We start from the raw sequence: 23,016 nt of genomic DNA on the forward strand, positions 1-23,016 counted from the left end.
GTCCCGTAAGTAACCCGGCCCAATGCCATGGAGCGCTTTAAAGGTGGTCACCAAAACCTTGAAGCGCACCCGGAAGGCCACAGGTAGCCAGTGCAGTCTGCGCAGGATGGGTGTTATACGGGAGCCACGAGGGGCTCCATCTATCACCCGCGCAGCCGCATTCTGGACTAACTGCAGCCTCCGGATGCCCTTCAAGGGGAGCCCCATACTTATTGGCAGAAATGCCTTTGGACCCTCAAACTCCTACTGAAATAAGAATAGTTTTCCTTCTTTAAATGGTGGTTTTGAAACTTCCATACCTGCTGTGGTGTCCATTTTGCAGAGAGGCAAATCGCAGCCATTTCACATCTGTGCCCATCTTAAGGCACTGAAAATTCCAAATATGTCCTCATCAGAAAAAGTTTATCCTGGTATAAACCTTTAAAGACAGTTAATTGGTGATTCTAATGAGTAGATAGCACAGATAAAAGTACATTTGTTTTATGATCTAAAGTTTATTCACATTGAGGAAGAATCTAATCTTTCAGTTGCCCAGGTTGGTGTGTTTCAGAGTTGCAGCTACAGGACTTCCCCACAAAGTATTATTTTCCTGCTAGGAGCAGTGAAGGTGGTCTCTTTCATGCTACAATTTTTGTAGAATTTTTCGGGTTTCTTTTTTTAAATAAGCCTGGCAGTCATTAAGATTCACTGCAGATTCATCTGCGATTTAGAGTAAAAGCCCTTGGCAACCACTAGCATTTCTAAATTTCTGACAGAATTTGACAAAGAAAAGATGGAAAAGATAGCTTAGAATTATAGGTAGTAAAACAACACAGTATACTAAAATGTTATCTAGTTTGCAAATTTACTGTGATTCTGGGAGTATCATAAATATTAATATAGCCAAAAATATAACACCAGTAGCCTGAGGTGATTCACTTCATAATATTACCTCTTTAATCTGTGTAACATATTAATTTTTGAAATAAAGTTATGCCCTTAAGTGAAAATAGAATTGTTAAAAATGCTTGACAGTATTTCAAGAAAGTATCAGTCTTTCTCCCCACCCCAAAATAGAATAGAATAGAATAGAATAGAATAGAATTTTATTGGCCAAGTGTGATTGGACACACAAGGAATTTGTCTTGGTGCATATGCTCTCAGTGTACATAAAAGAAAAGATAAGTTCATCAAGGTATCTTTTCTTTTATGTACACTGAAAGCATATGCACCAAGACAAATTCCTTGTGTGTCCAATCACACTTGGCCAATAAAATTCTATTCTATTCTATTCTATTCTATTTTGGGGTGGGGAGAAAGACTGATAAAAAAGTCTAAAGCTTTAAAAAATATATACACCTTCCAGTTATCCAATTAAATGCCCTCTTTAGACATAATTGGATCAATCTGTTTTGCTCCTTTTGACGAACACATCATGTGAATGCAGACGCAGAATGTGAAGCTGAATGGAATTAGCGCAGATTCTGAATGGAGTTTCAGCCATTAATTTGCTTCATTATTGAATTCCACCCTTCCCCTTTGTCTGTCCCTGATTTAACAACGCCTGCCGTTGACCTCTGACACTATAATGTTCTTTTGCTGAATGGGTGCTTCAGAGCCAGATGATTATTTCATTGTAAATTGTGAAGTCATTAAGAGCACTCCATTCTTAAAAGTGCATTGCTGTGCCAAAGAGATTTGATGCTTTTGTAGGGGAATAAGGATGCTTGGGCTTTGCAAGTTCAGATTGGTCACAATATATGATATAAGATTATGTGGATTCACAAATTCACAGATCCATATGCCAGCACATTTGGATAATACCATATCATATCATATCAGGATATGTTAAAAAGTCAGGATGTCAGAAATTTGGCTTCAAAATTCAAAGGAAATTTTAAAATGTTACACTTCTATTTTTTTTCACATGAAAAATGCATCAATGTTCTACAAGCTAAGCTGTCTAAATGCAAAAGTAACGATCCACTTTGTGAATCTTAACACTATTTTGCCAGTGAAGACATATTTCATCTCTATATTGTGAATCCACATTATCTTATAGCATGTATTGTGACCAATCTGGGATTGCAAAGCCCAAGCATCCTTTTTTATTTCCAGAATGTAGGAGATACAGCAACTTGTTTAAAGAAAGAGACATGTGTCTCAAACAATTTTAAGAATGGTATCTAAAAAATATATCATTTAATATGCTACAAGATAAATAAAAGCATTTTTAAGTATACTTTCTTAAGTTTATGCCAATAGGCACTATAGGCATAGGCACTATAAATTGATTGAAGGAAGTGTAGGAATTTAGCACCCACCCCCCTCCTAGAAGAATGAAATATTTTAGAAAATATTTAAAAGGCAGAATATATTTCCCTGGATGAGAAATGGAGAAACATGTTTTAAAGACAAAGCAGCTTCCTGACTCCCCCCCCCACCTTTGTCAATGGGCCATTAAAGCCTCAGCTAAGCTCACTCATTTCCCCTCACCTTTGTCAACCATCATCTGCATCATAATAGAACCCATCTAGCAACTGAAACTCACCACATGGCACCTGGGAAGATTACATCAGCCAGCAAGGCTAGCTAAGACCCCCACCCCCTGGGAGTCTGACAGCCAATCAGGGTACTCTTCCTGTGCCCCAGAAAGTTCAAAGCTCAGAAAAAGCATAAAACCAGGGGCACACAGGATCTCAGCCCTTTTCTGTTCAGGAACTCAAGCCATGTGATCCTGACCACCATTAAACCATCTTTCCAAGCAGCCTCCATGTTTCCAGTGTCTTTGTCCCCACTTGGAACTGAACCCAGATGGATATTTCTTCCAACAATAGGAAGGGAGAAACCAGAAATTAAAAATGAAAATCTATAATATTTTAGAGTGGGTTTTTTTTCTTTCTTTTTAACATTTATAGATTATTACTACAGATTTTGGTATTAAGCTAAAACATTAATATTTTAATATAATAAAACTTTGCTTTGTTGGAAGAAATATCCATCTGGGTTCAGTTCCAAGTGGGGACAAAGACACTGGAAACATGGAGGCTGCTTGGGAAGATGGTTTAATGGTGGTCAGGATCACATGGCTTGAGTTCCTGAACAGAAAAGGGCTGAGATCCTGTGTGCCCCTGGTTTTATGCTTTTTCTGAGCTTTGAACTTTCTGGGGCACAGGAAGAGTACCCTGATTGGCTGTCAGACTCCCAGGGGGTGGGGGTCTTAGCTAGCCTTGCTGGCTGATGTAATCTTCCCAGGTGCCATGTGGTGAGTTTCAGTTGCTACATGGGTTCTATTATGATGCAGATGATGGCCCATTGACAAAGGTGGGGGGTGGCAGGAAGTTGCAGGAAGCTGCTTTGTCTTTAAAACATGTTTCTCCATTTCTCATCCAGGGAAATATATTCTGCCTTTTTAAATATTTTCTAAAATATTTCATTCTTCTAGGAGGGGGGTGGGTGCTAAATTCCTACAGCTTGCTATGGCTAATCGTGTATTAATTAGTTAGGTTTAGTATGAATTGTATAACTTTAGTACTTCTCTATCCATTTATTGATATTATCTCTTTAAAAAAATAAAATATGAAAAAAAAAGAAGAAACATCTGTCTAGAGAGAACCAGCCTGGGTAATTCCAAGTTTCTTGCCTTGGTTACCAAACTTTGAGTCAAGCAGAAGAAATAAGGAGTCACGCTGGCTTAGTCAAAACTATGTCATCCAGCATCACACAGTAGTCAACCAGATGCCCCTCACTAGTCAAAAAATAGGATATGAATAGCAGTCTCTTGCTTCTTTTCTCTAGCATTGCAATTGAGACACATGTTATTCCTGAGTCTAAACATCTAAAGCCAGAACAATTAATAAATTATTATTAATCTTTCCTACTCATGTATTCATATTTGGGAAGATGGTGAGGTAAATCTAGCAATTTATTTCTCTGGAAAGAATTCCAAAAGATATCTCCCATACCCATCCACTTGATAATAGCCCATTTCAAAGTCATAACAGTGATATAATATCCCTGCTAATGAGTTTTAATTTATGTTTATTCATAAACATTGGCAATTCACCATTTCTGTTTTTGCTGAACCTTAGTGTTTAGCTTAGAATTCTAAGGAGCTGACTTGGTACTATAATTTTGATCAAAGACATTGGAAGAAGAATCATCACCCTGATGTCTAGGTTACCCATCTATTCCCCCTTCCTGAGTGTTGTGGCCTAAGGCCTCAAAAAGGTGTCTGACTTAGAAGTGCAGGAAACCTCCCCAGAGACATCAGAAAGTCCCTTAAATAATCAGTTCATTGAAATTGGTTGCATGTTCTCACAGAAACTACAGGTAGTCTGAAGATCCATTTAGTCTCCCTTTTCAAGCATCTGTTCTGATAGCCATCATTACATTTTTTGATTGCAGATTCCATAGCCAGTGCACTTTCCCTTCTCTCTAAATGGACAATATCCCTGAATTGTGATATTATATTATTGGAGGAGGATTTGTCCATCTTTCTGACAGATCATTTTAGTTGCTCATTGCTTTGCCAGTTTTGGGAGATCCAAGAGTTCCAGCTTGTGAGCCCTTCAAGATACTGTAGAAACCAAAACCAAGAATACTAATACTATCTTTATTCTAAGGCAGGGGTGCTTAGGTCTGGCCCACAGGGCCAGCCTGGAAACAACAAAGGACTGGCCCGTGGTGCTTCTGCCAGTGAAAATGGGGCTCGGAGGGACGAGAATGAGGGAGGGTCTCAGGGAAATCCTACCTTAACACTTGGCCACCACAGGTGCCCCCAACACCAGTGACATCGAGTTGACCACACCCATCATGGCCACATCCCCCCCCCCGGCACTCCAAGGTCAAACAACTGATGCAGCCCTCAATGAAATTGAGTTTGACACCCCTGTTCTAAGGTTACGGTAACAGAATATTGCAAGTCTGACCAGAGAACAGGAGAGAAACAATGGCTTAAATGCTTTCTCCACCCCATCCCTGCTATGGACTCCATTTCCTCTTATCAGATCATTGTATAGGCTGCATCTCTTTCTAAAGGTTGTTCTCTCAGCCCATTATACAGCTCCATTATACAGCTCTCACATCTCCTCAGTTAAAGATGATAGATCTGCCTTGGGCTTCATTGCAGATTTTTCCCTTGTCACATCCTTACGTATATTAATATTTCTTTAATTAGAATATTAGGATCTTTAAAATATTTATAATTGGGCTGTGCTTTTTTTAGACAATTGCATTTGTTGTATCCAAGCTGACAATCAGAAAGCAGCTTCACTTGTCATGATTTCAACTATACTGAATGGATTGACCTTATTCTGACATAAATTTGATAATCCAATCACAGAGTCTGATTAACAATAGCAGTAGCAATAGCACTTAGACTTATATACCGCTTCACAGTACTTTACAGCCCTCTCTAAGTGGTTTACAGAGTCAGCCTATTGCCCCCGACAATTTGGGTCCTTATTTTACCCACTTCAGAAGGATGGACATCTGAGTCAATCTTGAGCCTGGTAAGATTTGAACTGCCAAACTGCAGGCAGGCAGCAGAAGTAGCCTGCAGTATTGCATTTTAACTACTGCACCACCAAAAGAAGAGCAGCTATTTTTCAGGTTTTTATAAGTAATGCAACTTTTTTCATATCATTTGATTATTATGTCTAGGGTCCCAACTATTAAGTTCTAAAAAAAGGATAATGTAATATGACAAAGGATTTTTTTTTTTTTTACAAATACACAGGATGTGCATAAAATGGTGCCCTAGAGTCTTGAATAGGAATATTCTTTGAGGTTTTCAAAATGCACAGCTGAATAAATTGATTTAGATATCCTCAGTGCTATTTCATGCTAATAGTATATCAGGCTATTTGTGATTTTCTGAAGAAATTACAAACCTTTGATTGTATCCTAGAGAATATTATAATTATACTTAAGGAATAAACAAGTCATAACTATAAAAAATGTGCACCTGCTCTGCCTCCCATAAGTTTCCAACTAACCTGGCAACATTCATACCAGCTAAGATTGTGGAAAATAAAATAAAAAACCACACCTAGAAGATACTAAGTTATAAGCAACTACAATTCTTCAGCCATAATGATAAACCCTGGGACATCTGATCATGGATCTTTCTTCCTTTGTCTCCATTCCAGTCTGTAGATCAGGTCAGGATACTACCATTACTATTAATAGGTCTCTTCAGCGGAAAAGATATGATCCTCCTTATCTTACTATCCCATGATATTAACTTCCTGCAAGTTGCAGCTCAGCAGATATTTTTTTCTATTTGCTCTTTAAGACATCCACATCTGTTGAGGATGGATGGATGGATCTATATTAGGAAGAGAAGTAACAGGCTATGATCTTGAAGATAGTGTTGACTATTATCACATTCATTGTGCTGTTGTCAATGTCCGAAAGTTGGGAGTTGCCACAAACCACAGGGGGGGGGGCACATAGTTGGGTGTCAGGTACTGGGTGCTGTAATGAACTCATGCTGGTGGAGGGCCATGAAGAGAGAGGCATGAGAGGCCATTTCCTGTCAAGTCACTTGGAAGGATTGAAACAGCATAAAACTGCTTGAAATTAATAATTTTTCATCACCACCACCCTTTGAAATAAATAAGGCCTTTGGTCTGACCGCCATGTTAATAATACAAGCTAAACTTAAAGAAAGGAAGAAAAGAAACAAGAGGAGGAAGAAGTGCAAGGAAAGAATTAATAAAGAAAGAGAAAACCCATTGAACAAGGTGGGCTTATTTTAAAGTAAGAGTGCATGGGAATCTCTGCAAGTCTGAGTGGACTCTGACCTGTCATAAACTGAACAATGTACCTATGTCTAAAACCTTAGGCTAGCACATTCTCAAAGCCCCACAGCTGCAATATCCTGTGAATACTGCTGATTATTGTATATGACTATCATAAGGGTAATGCATGAGAAATACTTTTAAGCAACTGAGCAGTGCTATATAAGTACTATTAATAATGTTAATACTCATCAAAACATAGTTCATTCATGTCAGCAAGGAAGCATAATTGTTTTGAAATAATATTTAATCTACATTATCGTTTTCAATCTCTGTAAACAGATTAGGTTCACAGTCAACAACAGCGTACCTAGAGTATTTAGGTACTCTAAATATTCAGATATTTAGAAAAGGATGTTTTATATCAGGAGTGTCAAACTCAATTTCATTGAGGGCCACATCACGGATTTGTTGACCTCGGGGGGGGGAGTATTAGGGGGGCATGGCCAGTTCAACGTCACTTGTGTTGGGGGTGCCTATGGTGGCCTGAGTGCTCTGCCAGTGAAAATGGGCTCCCGAGCTCCGTTTTCAGCTGCGACAGTGTCCTGCAACCCTCTGCCAGCAAAAATGGAGCTTGGGAGGGCTGCATGTGGCCCTCGTAAGCTCCATTTTCACTGGCAGAGGCACTGTATGCCAGGCCTTTGCTGTTTCTGTGTGGGCTGGATCTGGTCTCTGGGCCTTGACTTTGGCAACCCTGTTTTATATGGTAGTATTTGTACTTCTTGGCAAAGGCTGTATTTACCAAGTAGCATCTAAAAAGAGACTTAAAGCCAATAAGCCCAAATTACCCTGTATTAAGAGAAATGTAGTTTTATTTTGAGTCAATGTGAATAATACAGAAACATTTCTTTAATTGTTTCACAAAAGAATATCCGTTCGAAATTGAATCTTAATTTGGAACTCTCAAAATGCTACCCATAGCCATCATTAAGGGAAAATACCATTCAAATCTTGAAAATGCCTCCATTTTCTTCAGTCTAAGGGTCTTCAACTTGTGTTAGATTTCAGCTTACTATGGCTTGAGGAAGGTATCAAAACAGGACTAAGACGGAGCACCAAGTTGAAAGCACTAAATTCCTCCTAGAAACATTGAATGTAGCATAAATCAATGCTTTTATTATAAAATGGATATATTGTTTTGTATACAATACCTAGTATAGAAAGAAATTTATCTCTTAGAAAATTAATATTCAAACTGAAGACAAATGGATTTCTTTCCATATCTTTGTTACAGGGTATGTAGCCTATATAGAGTGATATAACATTCTTAATGAAGACACAAATATAGGGTCTCACAATGCTGGGTGGTGGTGGTGGTTGGGTTTAGCAACATGTTTGTATAGCCTCAGGAGAAAAGTAGAAAGTAGTCAGCAAACCAAAATAAAAACAGAAATAAGAAAAAAATTAAAAGAAATAGTAGTAGCATTTAGATCTATATACTGCTTCACCAGAGGTGGGTTTCATCAGGTTCTGACCAATTCTGGAGAACCGGTAGTAAAATTTTTGACTGGTCCTACTCCCATCTATTCTCTGCCTCCCGAGTTCCAGCTGATCAGGGAAAAATGGGGATTTTGCAGTAACCTTCCCCTGGAGTGGGGTGGGAATGGAGATTTTATAGTATCCTTTCTCTGGAGTGGGGTGGGAATGGAGATTTACAGTTTCCTTCCCCTGCCACACCCACCAAGCCACACCCACCAAGCCATGCCACGCCCACCAAGCCACACCCACGGAACCGGTAGTAAAAAAATTTGAAACCCACCACTGTTTGGGGGGGGGGGTTTCAGGGTGTTAGGAGTGCCCTGAGCAGGGCTGTCTTAACAGCATTATGGGCCCCGGGCAAAGCAGTGTACTGGGGCCCCTACAAAAATTACTCACAGAACTAAAAGTGTAAATGTTCAATAAAAGTAAATGTATATTTATCAGCGTTATGGGTGCTAATTTCTATTCATGCATGTTAGTATTAAGAAAAAAATGCAGTAAAATGTAATAAATATGTCACTGTATTTATATGATACAAGGTGAATTGAAGGGTTAACATCAGAGGTGGGTTTCAGCAGGTTCCGAACAGTTCTGGAGAACCGGAAGCGGAAATTTTGAGTAGTTCACCATTCTCTGCCTCCCAAGTCCCAGCTGATCGGGAGGAAATGGGGATTTTGCAGTAACCTTCCCCTGGAGTGGGGTGGGAATGGAGATTTTACGGTATCCTTCCCCTGCCACGCCCACCAAGCCACACCCACAGAACCGGTAGTAAAAAAAATTTGTAACCCACCACTGTGCTTCACAGTGCTTTTTACAGCCCTCTCAAAGCGGTTTACAGAGTCAGCCTATTGCCCCCAACAATCTGGGTCCTTCTTTTACTGACCTCAGAAGGATGGAAGGCTCAGTCAATCTTGAGCCTGGTGAGATTCAAACCGCCAAACTGCAGGCAGCCAGCAGTCAGCAGAATTAGCCTGCAGTACTGCTTTCTAACCACAGTGCCACCACGGCTCAAATCTAATCAAGTAGTATTTGCGTGCCATACTTTACTATCTATCTTTTGATCTTTAAATTCTTACCTCTCTCTTTTTTAGGATCTCATAAACTGCCATGAATTTCGCAATCTTTCCCCTTTTCTTGATCTTTTCATCCCTCTTCCATATATTTCTTTTGCCACCTTAACCCTCATTCGTTCTTTTTATATAACTACAACGTACTTCTTTCATGCTGATCATCGGCTTTGTATTAAATCCACATTCATGGGACACCCATTTATTCTTGAACCTCTCACGCTTTTCTTATCACAGTCTTGAGTCTCACCAAGCTCAAGGTTGACTCAGCCTTCCATCCTTCCAAGGCCAGTAAAATGGGGACCCAGCTTGTTGGAGGAAATATCCTGATTCTGTAAATGGCTTAGAGAGGGCTATAAAGCAGGGGTCTCCAACCTTGGCAACTTTAAGACTTGTGGACTTCAACTCCCAGAATTCCTCAGCCAACAAAGCAAAGCTGGCTGAGGAATTCTGGGAGTTGAAGTCCACAAGTCTTAAAGTTGCCAAGGTTGGAGACCCCTGCTGTAAAGCACTGTGGAGTGGTATATAAGTCTAAGCGCTATTGCTATATGTACTGTATAAACGTACATATAAGTACCCCATTCCCATGGCATTCACATTGTTTTTGTTTTTCCTAGCATACCCAGCATCCATACATTTCCATGTAAGCAAATAAGCGGAAGTACTCTTTCTATGCATCTATTTTGCTCCATTTGGCAAACATTCTTTTCTTGCGGCTGACTACATACTACCCACAATTTTATAACCAGCATTTGTCTTTTATTTTTTATTTTTTCCACTTTTTTCTTATTCTTTGTAAACATTCTTCCATCATCCAAATTCATTCTCAATCTTTTTTTTGTTCATTAGTTATTAGGTACACATGAATAGAGATACAAATGGCACTGACCCAAAGTGGATTTGATTTAAATCAAAATCATGCATTCATGATTTAAAACACTAGTAAAAAAGGCTTGATTTAAATCAACTCAATTTAAATCATAATTTTTAAAGAGCAAGTGTCATCTCTGCCCTGCAGCAGCTCCTCCTCTGACCTGCTGTTGACTCACTGACAGTCCCAATATTGCAGAATATACAGCCTTGTGATACATTACTGAGCTCCATTTCATGCTGAATAAACTAAATAATTAGTGTACCTTAAATAGAAAACTATTTTTAGATAGATTTTACTCATTTTATTAAAATAAATTTAATAAAAATCAAAAAATCCAGTTTAAATAAAAAAAATTCGATTTAAATTTTAAAAACCTGATTTTTTTTTAAAAAAATCAATTTTTATCCACCCTGTGTGACTGACCTCAGTCCTATTTAGTCAGATAACCTCTGATGCAGATATTATGTTCGATGTTGAAAATCAAATCTTAGAACCATTTACTGTATTTTCTGTTCGTTTGATAAGCAGTTAAATAGTATTTATTAAAGTTGTCTTTGGATTCTTTTCATAAATACTATACCGAAGACTTGAAGGATGTTTGCATGGAAGTCCATTCTATATGATATGGATATATAGCATATAATATAGCATCCAGCTATACCCCAAGTGATAAAGAAAACAATACTTCCATTTAAAAAAAATCTCTGGGAGATCTTATTTGGTCTTTTCATTCTGGTTGACCTAGGGATATCTCTTTGCCCTTAAATAAAATGGTGGCTCTTGTTCTGGACAAAAAACAGACTATGAAAAGAGTAATAGAAGGGACTAGGTACTGCATTTACCAATTAGCTTATTAGTTTGGAGATATGCTTTTTCCTAAAGCTTCCATCACAGGCATCAATTGAATTAGAGGAGCCAGTTAATATAAGATGTACAGATGAAACACTGCCCTCAAAATAGCATGAGTTTAAAACTTCCGGGACAGGAAATTGCTTATGGGAGTTATTTATAGTCCTTGGACATTATTATGTGGGAAGTAAATATCTTAAAAGGTTGGTAGGTTCTACTTTTTCAGTAGAGTACCGGTCTGGCATTCTTATTACTAGGCAGACATGCCCTGGATGGGTAGAAGGATGGACAGACAGAGTAATAAGAACTACTGGTTTATTTCCATTTGCTTTTGGTAGAAAAATAAATAAATGAGTGATTACCTTATCAGGCGTGTGTGTGTGTGTGTGTGTGTGTGTGTGTGTGTGTGTGTGAGAGAGAGAGAGAGAGAGAGAGAGAGAGAGAATGAATGAGAATACATATACAAAGAGAGAGAGAGATTGTTTAATTTCTTATGATATATTGCATTTCAAAATTTCCTTGTAGAGAGCTTTAAGAACATAGTTCAGTTAGTCCTCAACTTACAACCACAATTTTGAGCCCAAAATTTATATTGCTAAATGAAATATTTGTCACGTGAGTTTGCCCCATTTTATGACTTTTCTTGCCAAACTTGTTAAATGAATCATTGTTAAATTAGTCAAACTTGTCATTAAGTGAATCTGGCTTCCCCTCTGATTTGGCTTGTCAGGAGTTCGCAAAAGGGGATCACGTGACCCTAGGACTGGTCACATAAATATGACTCAATTGCCGAGTGTCTGAATTTTGATCCATGTGACCATGGAGATACTACGACAGTCATAAGTGTGAAAACTGGTCATAAGTTACTTTTTTCAGTGTCATTGTAACTTTGAATTGTCCACTAAACGAATTGTTGTAAATTGAGGATTAGCTGTAGTTGAAATCACATTGTATCATACAAACCTTTACAAAGTACAATTACTGATCAAAAGCCCAGATTGAAAGCTGCATCTGTGAAATTCTATTGCATTTATTTATTCTATTGCGATCTTTCATTAAGGATTTGATAACGAGTTTATGTGAGTATCTTGTTGGATATTTTCTTTCTGTAAGGAAAATAGTTTAGTTTATATTCTATTACATAAAATAATTGGAAAGAGAGCAAGAGAAAAAGAGGTGGTGTTTCTTTAGACAGGCTACACGATTTGATCTTTTAAGAAAGGAGAATGGGGAATAGCCAGCACTTCATTCCTGCTGGAAAGTTTGTAGTGTAACAAAAGATTCCTCTGGGTAAGATTGTGATAAGTTGTGTGGCATTCAGAACCTGGCAAAACAGGAGGAAATAAAAGCAAAATTAAAGGATCCTTCTCTTTTTTCAGTCCTAGGGTTTCTAGAATAATAGCAATAGCACTTAGACTTATATACCACTTTACAGTGCATTACAGCCCCCTCTAAGCAGTTTACAGAGTTAAGCATATTGCCCCCAACAATCTGGCTCCTCGTTTTACCGACCTTGGAAGGATGGAAGGCTGAGTCATGTCGTTTTATTGTACTTGGACACCTTACCCTTCAACTGGCCCTTCTATCCTACCATTCCTCTCCTTCATCTCCAATAACCATATATTTGCAGCTCTGACCTTCCTGTTTCAAGTACCTATAGCTCCATGCAGCCAGAGTCACACGGCAGCTTTGTCTAATGCATTTGTTCTGATGTCAGCTTTTATCGGCAAGAGCCCATAAGGCCAGATTAAATCTGTTTCAAAATGAAACATAAACATTGATCTCACTCCATAGATCATTAACTATTCATCCTCCCCCCTATTTAAAAAAATATATATTTGTGTCACTTAGCGTGTGGAATTAAATTTGAGTTCCTTTGGTGCCGGTTGTAGGTTGCTCACGTGCAGAGTGAGATCTACTTTCTCAATATATGAAGATTTTCCTCCAGGCAGTTTTAGGTCTTCAGCTGGATTGAGCATGAATGACACCTGGAATCTTTCTGTGGTATCACTTTTTAGCTGTGATGGCAGATCACATTTTTAATTGAGGCCTACAACCCCAGAAAACTACTGATTTTTTTTCTGTAGCTTTAGATAATTAGATGCTGAAATCTGTGAAATGTACTCTGTGATTTATTCGCCTCCTTTTTTTTTTTTTTTTTTTTGTCTGTTGCAGTGACAGCTATATTGTGCGAGTCAAAGCTGTGGTTATGACCCGAGATGACTCCAGTGGAGGATGGCTGCCCCAAGAAGGAGGTGGCCTTAGTAGGGTTGGTGTCTGCAAGATCCAGTGCACAGAGGCCAGTGGAAGGAATGGATTTCTCATCCATGGAGAAAGGCAAAAAGACAAACTGGTAAATTAAATTGATTTGGTATTCATTGACTTTGGCCCCTTTTCTTCCAAAATGCCCCTCCTCAAATCTTCCTTAACATTTCCTAAGCTCGTGTGTGACACATCTACAAAGCTTCTCTTAGTGCAAATGGATGTTATCTATTGTTTTCACAAAGAGCAAGGTGCATATTAATGTTTAAACTCCTTAAACATTTAAAGAGAATGAGAATGGAAAACAACGCATTCTCCCCCCCCCCCAAAAAAAAAAATTTGCTAAACAGATTAGAAATATTTTTTTAAACAACTAACAAAGCCACCCACGTTATATGAGGTAATTCAAGCTTTTGAAATGGGACTGAATTATTCATATCATTTTATTTGAGATAAGAGTCTGGGAGAGCAAAAATGCCAGGATGATTTAAACTTAGCTCTTTGCCGTGACTGTGACTTGCTGTGACCACAGCTTCCTGCTTCTTTGTGGGACAAATAACTCTCAAATTTTGGGATTTCTCTTCTTGCCCACTTTTAATCAGAAGGTGTCCCTGTCCACAAGTTTATTCTAGTCTAATCCAAAGATGGGGTAACAAACTAAACAGATAACAGATACCTGTTTTGTTGCATGTTTAGGTCTTGGACATAACAAATGAAGCCTGCAATAAAATGTTGCAGTGTGAAGTCTTCAGAGTCCCAGCTAACCTTGCCTTTCTCAGCAATGTCCCATTCCAATGGTAGTCAAATATCATCCTAGCCAGGAAATACAAGAAAGAGGAGACAGTTTTTCTAAGGCAAGAAGAATTAACAAAGAACAAAAACAAATTAGTTGTGGGTTGAATTACTGTTGGTAAAAGCAAAGTATGAACTAGAAGCAGTGTGTGTATTTTAGATACTTTAAATAAGGTAAGTTAATGCTGTTTAGCAGACAATCGCATTTATGAAGAAAATCATTCCATCCCTTCATTTTCATTTTCTGTGGCTACTGAACCTTTTCACTCCTACTTGGATTGCTTTGGGCTTTACCCTCCTCATTAAGTCTTGCTGCCTCTTCCCCTTCTCTTAAAGAAGTTTGTTTCCTCAAATCAAGCTAGCTTTCTGGATGGCCTCTCAAAAATGAAGTTGTCCCATTAGATGTGGGGCCTGCTTGAGGTTCTAGGTGACTTTAAGCATGCTTTTGCCTTTACTCTGCACCCCAGATTCCTCCAGTTTGTCACTGGAAGTATGGGCAGGACTTTTTGCAACGTGTGCGAGTATATATATGCACATCCTGTCAACAGAAAGAAGGCTGCATATTAACCAAGTTGCTTACCATTTCTCCAGGGAGTTCTGAATTGCATTTGCCCATTATGATTGGTGGCAATCATATTTTCATGCTGGCCACATGATGATGGAAACATCTCTCAGGCAATGCATGCTCCCTTGGCTGGACAGAGGAAACTTTTAAACCTTTATAATGAATAACTTAATTTACAACTCAATCATAAATGAATAACTTGAAGTAACTTACAGGGTTGTTATGTTCAGTACCAGTTATAATTCAGGTCTCACTATCCAAGTCTTAACCAGTAACGCAATACATAGATGTTAGCTGTTTCCTGTTGAATAGGGAATATAGCAAAATTGTTGGTGGGTAGTTCCCACAACCCCAAAAATCATAACATTGTGGAAACTGTTAAAAATGTGGCTGTTGTACAGTGAGTGGATAAACCACTGATAAATGAAGGTACTGTTAAAATAAATACGGAATGAGATGATGAATCAGTTATTATGGTTTGGTGATACAGATGTTTTTGAATGAGCTGGGCTTTACTGATTCAGTGATAATGGTTTGGAGATGCTCTTAGGGTCAAAGCACTATAATAAATTAAACTCTAGTCATCTTCTAATTAGCATGCCCTTGGCCTTCTACCAGTGTATTATGATAGCTGTAGTCCAATATGTCCAGAGGATACTAAATTAGACAAAGCTATAACAGAGGAAGAGAAAAAGAATAACGATTTACATGGTTGGTTACGAGATGTGAGTGGTCAGTGTGGTACTAATTGCCCCAAAGAAAAGAATATTTGTAACTCAGGGTTGAACTGTGGAATTCTTGGTATTCTCTGAGCTTTTTTATTATTTGCTCATCATATAATAAACTTATCATTTATTATAAGTTATTTGCTTGCAGATACAACATCATCAATCCTAGTGAGTGTAGGTTGCACTGCCAGTGTTGGTGGGAGTATAGTTTTCTCCTTGGTAGTTGCTTGATTAGGGTATTGTTTTCTCCTTGGTTGTTTGTCTTGTGTTAATCCCTGCTTATCTGAGTATAAACTGCTGGAGAGGATGTGTTCTATTTTTTTGTTTCTTTTTTAGCTTGTTATTGTCTTTTTTGAACTATACTAAATGTGATTTATCTCTACATGTCTATTTGTCTAAATGCCAGGCTTCCAGGAATTCCCTAGCGTTTTGGGATTTGGCTTGGTCTAAGATAATTTCCAGGTTGAAACTGTGGTTGAGTCCGGCCATGTGTCGTGAGTTTAAGCAGTTTTCATTATAAAATGGGTAATGAAGAGCAGCAGTGACTCCATGGTACTAACTATATAGCAATATAGATTGGATTTCATTTTGAATGAAAAGGAGTAAAGTCATGAATGCTGAAATGGTACAATATTTATATTCACACACATGTGAAGAATAAGTTTCTAAAGAAGTTAAGCTTGGCTTTGCAGAGATATGAAATATGATGTGTAATGTAAAGATTTGTGTTCCTGTATCAGCCAAGCAGGAAATGTTTCAAGCATGTTGTCGTCTCATTTAATTTTCCCGGATTTCTTGTGTTGAAAGGAGAGTCACACCAAACAACTGCAAAGCAAGCAGATTTTTTTTTTTTTATGCGTGCAAGAGGAAGTAGTAAATTATGCTAATAAACTTGTGTCCTTTGCCTATAAATATCATCATTGCACATCTTTGCATTTTCACCCCAGGTGGTACTGGAATGCTATGTGAAAAAAGACTTGATCTACACTAAGGCAAATCCTACATTTCACCACTGGAAAGTTGACAACCGAAAATTTGGACTCACTTTTCTAAGCCCTGCTGATGCGCGAGCATTTGACAGAGGGGTGAGAAAAGCCATTGAAGATCTCACAGAAGGTACTATACAATATCCTACCACTTTAATGTGTGTAGCAAAATGGCTGTCTTCTCTACTCTCCACCCCCACCCACTTCCCATTTTTTGTTTTGTTTTGTTTTTGGTGCTAACTTTGAAGACAGAATGTTGCATGTCTTTCACAGAAGCCCTGCTACCTTACTTAAATCAGAGTCTGAACTTTCTGTATTGGCTTTCAGAGAATGTGATCCCATCATTCAGCCAGTCCACTGTACTATCTAGGAACTGTTATGTAGAAGGAACTGTAAGGTTAATCCAGAGTGAGCAAGTGTCATATATTTCTCATACTGTGGGTCTTTCTTTTTGTTTTCCGTATTTGCTGTTATCTATCTAGACTTTTTAAGATTGATGTGTAATTATTTATTATTATTTTGCCAACTAATTTGTACGTTGAGGCTTTACATAGTTGGAGAGTGGCAAGAGGAAGTCCAAGTTCTAATTCACCTAATCTTTTGTACCATTCTAAAACACTTGATCAGGAATTCACCCCAAAAAATATACCACATAGAATTGCTTTTGTGAAAATGCGAAAAAAAATGGCTTCGTCCTAAAGAATATTGACTTGGTTTTTAAGCATGAGACCAGGTGCTCTACACAACACAACACCCTGGCTTGTTTGACTTTGGAAATGTGGGCTTGGCAGGTGGCTTATGAGAGGGATGGCTGTGCCCAAAACAAATATTTGCCCTCCGCTAAATTTTTATAAATAGGATGGGCTGGAATATAATCTTTTATCTAAAGGAACAACACACATTTTAAAATGTCTTTGCAGGTTCTACAACATCATCTTCTACGATCCACAATGAAACTGAAGTTGGAGATGACGATGTCTTCACTGTACGTATCTTCCCTATCAAATTCATGTTTGTGGCGTCTGAATGGTTTTTGTCTTTCATGAGAAAGCAGAGCTTATGAGGGGACTGATTGCCATTCGCACAAAGAGGAGGTGGTTGTAAAAGTGAAAATAGAGCCTCTCTTAATCCAAACTGAGCTCTTGGTGACAACACGAAGACCATCTCCATGTTGCTTTCAAATGATTAGGTTGGTATTCTTCTAGAATATTGCTTTGATTTCCCAGGCATAGAAATCTTGGTGGTGTCCTACCAAGTACTTCCCAGATTTAACCCTGCTTAGCTATTTTGAGATCAGCCAACTTTGAGTAAGGTGTTCCAGTGACATGCAGATTTACATGTGAGAATATTCATTATTGATGTGTTTATTTTGAACATCTTTTTTTTTTGCTTTTCTGTAACAAAAATGTAAGGCAAATTACAAAATAAATGTTATTCAGTTGATAAATTTATCCTGAGCAGCAATTCTAAAGTTGAATTCTCACAGTTAATTTCCCTAGGAAAAGGGAGCAGTTAACAAATTGGATGGAGAATGAGAAATGTTGCTCTACCACCCTTAAGTAGGAATAGCTCTATTGACTCACTCCCTTCCCCTCTTTTTTTTGCTTCAAGTGGAAATTCAGCTTCATCACATATAGGTTAATGAATCCTCTAAGACCAACTATCTCTCCAACCTTAGTAAGTAAATAGAAAAATCTAGGATCTTACTTAATGCTTAGGTTCTTTTACCCATTTCAGAAAGTTTTGTGGCACTAGTTTAGAAATTCCACTTCTTCCCTATGATCAGGTAAGAAGAAGAAGGAAGAGAAGGAGATATTAATCGTGTTCCAACTGTAATCTTCACATGATCTCTTCCAGAAGTTCTGCTAGAGCAGATCTAAACAATCTATTTCAAGCACCCCATGACACTCTGAACCATATGCTCGGAGCTTATTGCCCACATCTGTGTTTTTGTTTTTGTTTTTCTAAACTATGCTTTAGCAAAAGGCTGGTGTCTTTAAAAGGTCTACTGCTACAGCTTCAAGATGAATCAGGACCTTGCTGTCTTTCAGGAAAACGTTTATCATCTTCTTGACCCAATGGCTCAGCTCTGTCCTAGAAGATTTAATAAGTCGTGACAGGCATGGTAGACCTTATCATTCCGGGGATTTTGTCCACCTTCTCAAGTTTCACAAACGCAAAAGTAAACTGGCTAGATAGGACCGTCGGTGATCATTTGAATAGATTCTGTTTCAGTACTTCATATGATTTATTTACCGGAAATTATTGAAAAGTAGCTTTTAAGAAATTCAGACACGCTCACCTTTTTATTATGTTTACAACCTATTTATCATTGAGGGAACAAAAGGATTCTGTTCATATATTGGCCTAGACCTACTCACAAAGCTGTTCAGGCTATCAGCATCTCACCATTTCCTGTTAAAGCTCATTCATACTGTGTTGTACTTTTGGCACAGCTTTTTCTCTGGAATTTAGTCTGTTATTAAGCCTTAGCTCTCGTGACTTCAACTGCATGGTGCTTCTCTATTTCTCTCTCTCTCCCCCCTCGCTTAATTTTTCATAAGTCAAAGTGTTGATGGGAGCATCTCTAGTGGACTGAAACAGGCACGCAATATTTTTGATTTTTTTCCATTCAGAAAATTGGCTGATTCTTCCCTGATTGAATCTAGGGAGCATTTGAATGGGTGAAGGAAGGGTAAAAGGCATCCCATCCAAATACTCGGACTGAGGGACAGACAGGCATAAGGTTTCCTGCTGCAGTTGTGATCAGATCTTCTGTGACAGTTGGCATGTTGTTTTTTATCTGTTCTCCAGTCTTATTGTAAGACAAACAACAGCAGGCAGGGTTAAAAGGTGACTTCCTTTCCTCCAGAGCAAAACTATCATTAGCCGTTGCTTCCCAGCTACCTGCCAGAAGTGATTTATAGATTCCATGGTGGAGAAGGGAGGGAAGAAAGGCAGGAAGGGAGGGAGGGATGGGAGCACCACAAAGCTGGAATGGCTTCCTCTTCTACACAATAAGATAGGAGCACAAAGGGAGAGAGGATCCCAATAGATAGATGCAGCTTTCCACAAATGTTTATCCATACTTGCATTGCATCAAAATACCCCAAATGCCAGTATATATTGGCCCTTATATATCCCTGGAAAGAAGCAGATATGTGTATAGAATAGAATAGAATAGAATAGAATAGAATAGAATAGAATAGAATAGAATAGAATAGAATAGAATAGAATTTTTTATTGGCCAAGTGTGATTGGACACACAAGGAATTTGTTTTGGTGCATATGCTCTCAGTGTACATAAAAGAAAAGATACCTTCATCAAGGTACAACACTTACAACACAAATGATGGTCAATATATCAATATAAATCATAAGGATTACCAGCAACAAAGTTACAGTCATACAGTCATAAGTGGAAAGAGATTGGTGATGGGAACGATGAGAAGATTAATAGTAGTGCAGACTTAGTAACTAGTTTGACAGTGTTGAGGGAATTATTATTTATTTAGCAGAGTGATGGCGTTTGGGAAAAAACTGTTCTTGTGTCTAGTTGTTCTGGTGTGCAGTGCTCTATAGCGTGGTTTTGAGGGTAGGAGTTGAAACAGTTTATGTCCAGGATGTGAGGGATCTGTATTCACTTCTTTAGCCTCTCTGACATTGAAAATCCACTCCCTCTCCTTCTCCTAAAAAGATCTCTATTGCTTGTTTGGAAGATAAACTTTAATTACTTTTGAGTTCCAAGAGCTCAGTTTTTGTCTTCTATCCCAGCTTGTGGCCAGAAACACACATTGCAATGAAAGGAGTAAAAAATAATTCTGCTGTGCCTGAAAAACATGTGCTTGCTTCCTAAGATGAAGCGCCACTTTAGGGATGTATCTTCTTCCATGAATTATTTTGTGAATGAATACTGGGTTGCCAACAGCAAACGTATGCCTTGAGTGCATTCAGGCGACCCACCTTTTAGAAAAAGTTAACCTGCAGAGAAGCAGTTCTGAGCCTTGATGTTTCCCTTTCTTGTAGTACACAGCCTCTCACGGTGCAACTGTTAGAGAAGCATCTGACGTGAGGTGATAAATATTCAGACTCTTCACTGCTTCAGATTTAAAGATAGTTAACCCCAGGTTATAACTTCTTAGAGTGGCTGTACCTTTTCTCCTGTGTACATGGGGGCCGGTGGGTGGAGGAAAACAGATTTTCTTTCAAGGAATTGCAAACAGTGTCATGTGGAAAGCATTGCATCTTTTTATCTTCTAGTCGCAAGCACAAAACTATCCAAGCAACTGGCATAATTGCTAACATACCTATTGATGACGCACCATCAAGTTAGTGTCACCTTTTAGCAACCACATAGATAGATCTCTCCTTCAGATTTTCTGATGGGGCACCTATTGCCAGTGCTCATCCATCTTGTTGCCCTCCTTTCCTTCAACCTTTGTCAGCATTATGGTTTTCTCCATAATAAGGCAGCTGGGTATTTTAGATATTTTAGATGCTATTTGTCCTCCCGCCCACCTCCTCACATCTGCATTTCTGAAATGGGATGAGCCATCCTGAATGGCTTAGCTCAGCTTACCCTTGGTGTTTGCGTGGGGGGGGGGAGAGAAGCAAGATTCTGGTGAAGAATAATATATTTCAGGAATTAACCACTTAATGTTCTATGTAACTAATCGTTATTGCAGCGTGGCACTGGATAGCACATTTTGTCAAAACCATTCCTGCCAGGATAACCATCTGGAAAAGTTAAAAGGTTTATCAAATCTTACTGTACATAATGTAGAGATGTTGATTTTGGCAGGTTGAGAGTGGCATTTTGGAAGGCTAGAACTATGTTGAATGGATAAAATATTAGGTCATAAAATTAGCACAAAGGATGTACTGTTTCTTCTTTAAAAACCCATTTGAATTAGAGACTCCGTGTGATAAAACAAAAGGCCTTTAAAATAAATTAATGGAACTGTTCTGTCGAATTTTGGACCATCGCTAAAGTTGGGACATTTTATTATCCGAATATAACAATTGTTACTTGAAGTTATGGTTCTCTGGCTCTGATAAGCTCTTGTTCCATAATCTTGATTTCTCCAGACATGCTGCCATTTGATTTAGCAACCCGTTTGTTTATGCTGCAGCCATACTGGAAATAACTGCTAACAAAATGATGGCCAAGCCACAGACCTGCATATAGGGTCCAGAATATGCATTTAAAAATTAGTCTAAGAAATCATCATCAATTTGGTAGGGTCATAGACCAGCAATACACTAAGACATTACTGACAATATCAGAGCCCAGTTCCTAAAGCAGAACTTGGCAATTACTGTATTTTTCCCCCTTTGGTTGGAGACTGTATCTTGTGGTAAGGCAGGGCTGAAGCAAAATCCAGATAAGAGTAGAGCCAAAATGGATGCCTCCTCTCCACATATTCTCTCACTCTGGCACCTTTGTTTGTTTTTTCTTGTCTCTCAAGAACAAAGGTTTGAGTTGAATACTTATAAAGAGCTTATGAATGCGATCAGAGGTTGCCCATAGTTTCTCCCTTGGCTGAAAGAACACCCCTTCTTCCACCTTTTGTGGCATTCAAGCATTCTGTGTCCTTTACTGTACATGCAATATTTACTCACTAGGGCAGGTCTTCCTGATTTGTTAAACACTTTTGAGTTAGTTCTAGTTAATTGCGAATAGTTCTCGGCCAACCGGATTGCTTGATAGATATACTGCTACTAATGAGCCACAGAGCGAACTAGCTTTATTTGAACGAAGAACCATTCAGTTTTTTTATATATTATACATTGACTGTCCGCATTTAATGCAGAAGGAGAAGCCAGACCAAGGAAAACACAAAGCGGTTGCTATTACTGCCTGCCTTGGAATCTATGGCTAAAGTTATGTACTCCCCCATTGGTTTTGACAAGCTTTTTCCAGGGGAGCTTGTTTACATTAGCAGTCAGGCCACTTCTGCTCAGAGCATGAATGGTCACTTGGAAGAAGCATCATGTTGGGAGTCAATAGGGATGGAAGGGAGTAGTGTAAATACATGCCAGATTGGATGTAACTTCAGACATCTTCCTGAATTTAAGCAACCCAGTAAGAATGCTGATTAGACTATATATTACATTTTTCCCTACATTCTGCTTTGCAGTGATCCAAGAAGCCCCACCATGAAGCCAATAACTTTTCTTTCTACCTGTTGTACTGAGATGCCTGGTGCGAAGAATTCCTATATGACCATATTTCATCAATGTATTTAATTCCCCTTTAAAACTTTTTTCAGACAGTGGCCTTCAGTAAATTCCATGAATTATTTACTGTATGTTGAAATGTTTTCTTTGGCCCTTCCTGAATCTAAGGCTAATCATGTACATTAGCTAAACCTGGACACACATGCAAGCTTATACACAAACTATATGGACTGGGGACAAGGAAGACTTCATTCAGTGAGTGCGGCCTCCTGTTCTGTGGGCTCTTATGATTGCAGTCACATCTCTCTTCACACTCCTTGATTTAAAAGATGCAGGGGGTTGTTCATTTTTTTAAAACAAAAATTAGTGTGGTACTTCTGTCTGACATCTGGATAGAAAATCAGGAGAATCTACATATATTGTATCTAGGCTCACAAAGTAAAAATGCA

The 23,016-nt window shown here is 38.5% G+C and overlaps 1 protein-coding gene across 2 annotated transcripts in view; it reads left to right on the forward strand.

The window, feature by feature from the left end:
- Positions 1-23,016, forward strand: part of SPRED2 (sprouty related EVH1 domain containing 2) — a 120,943-nt gene that overhangs the window by 77,205 nt on the left and 20,722 nt on the right. For both annotated transcript variants that reach the window (XR_009155032.1, XM_058182314.1), the window contains exons 2-4: positions 13,230-13,407; positions 16,349-16,517; positions 17,308-17,372. Coding sequence is in view for 1 of the 2 variants with exons in the window: in XM_058182314.1 (XP_058038297.1) it covers positions 13,230-13,407; positions 16,349-16,517; positions 17,308-17,372 (412 nt within the window). In the remaining variant the exon portion in view is untranslated. The remainder of the gene's footprint in view (positions 1-13,229; positions 13,408-16,348; positions 16,518-17,307; positions 17,373-23,016) is intronic.

This window comes from Ahaetulla prasina, chromosome 1 (genome assembly GCF_028640845.1).
Source record: "Ahaetulla prasina isolate Xishuangbanna chromosome 1, ASM2864084v1, whole genome shotgun sequence".
Classification (NCBI taxonomy): domain Eukaryota; kingdom Metazoa; phylum Chordata; class Lepidosauria; order Squamata; family Colubridae; genus Ahaetulla; species Ahaetulla prasina.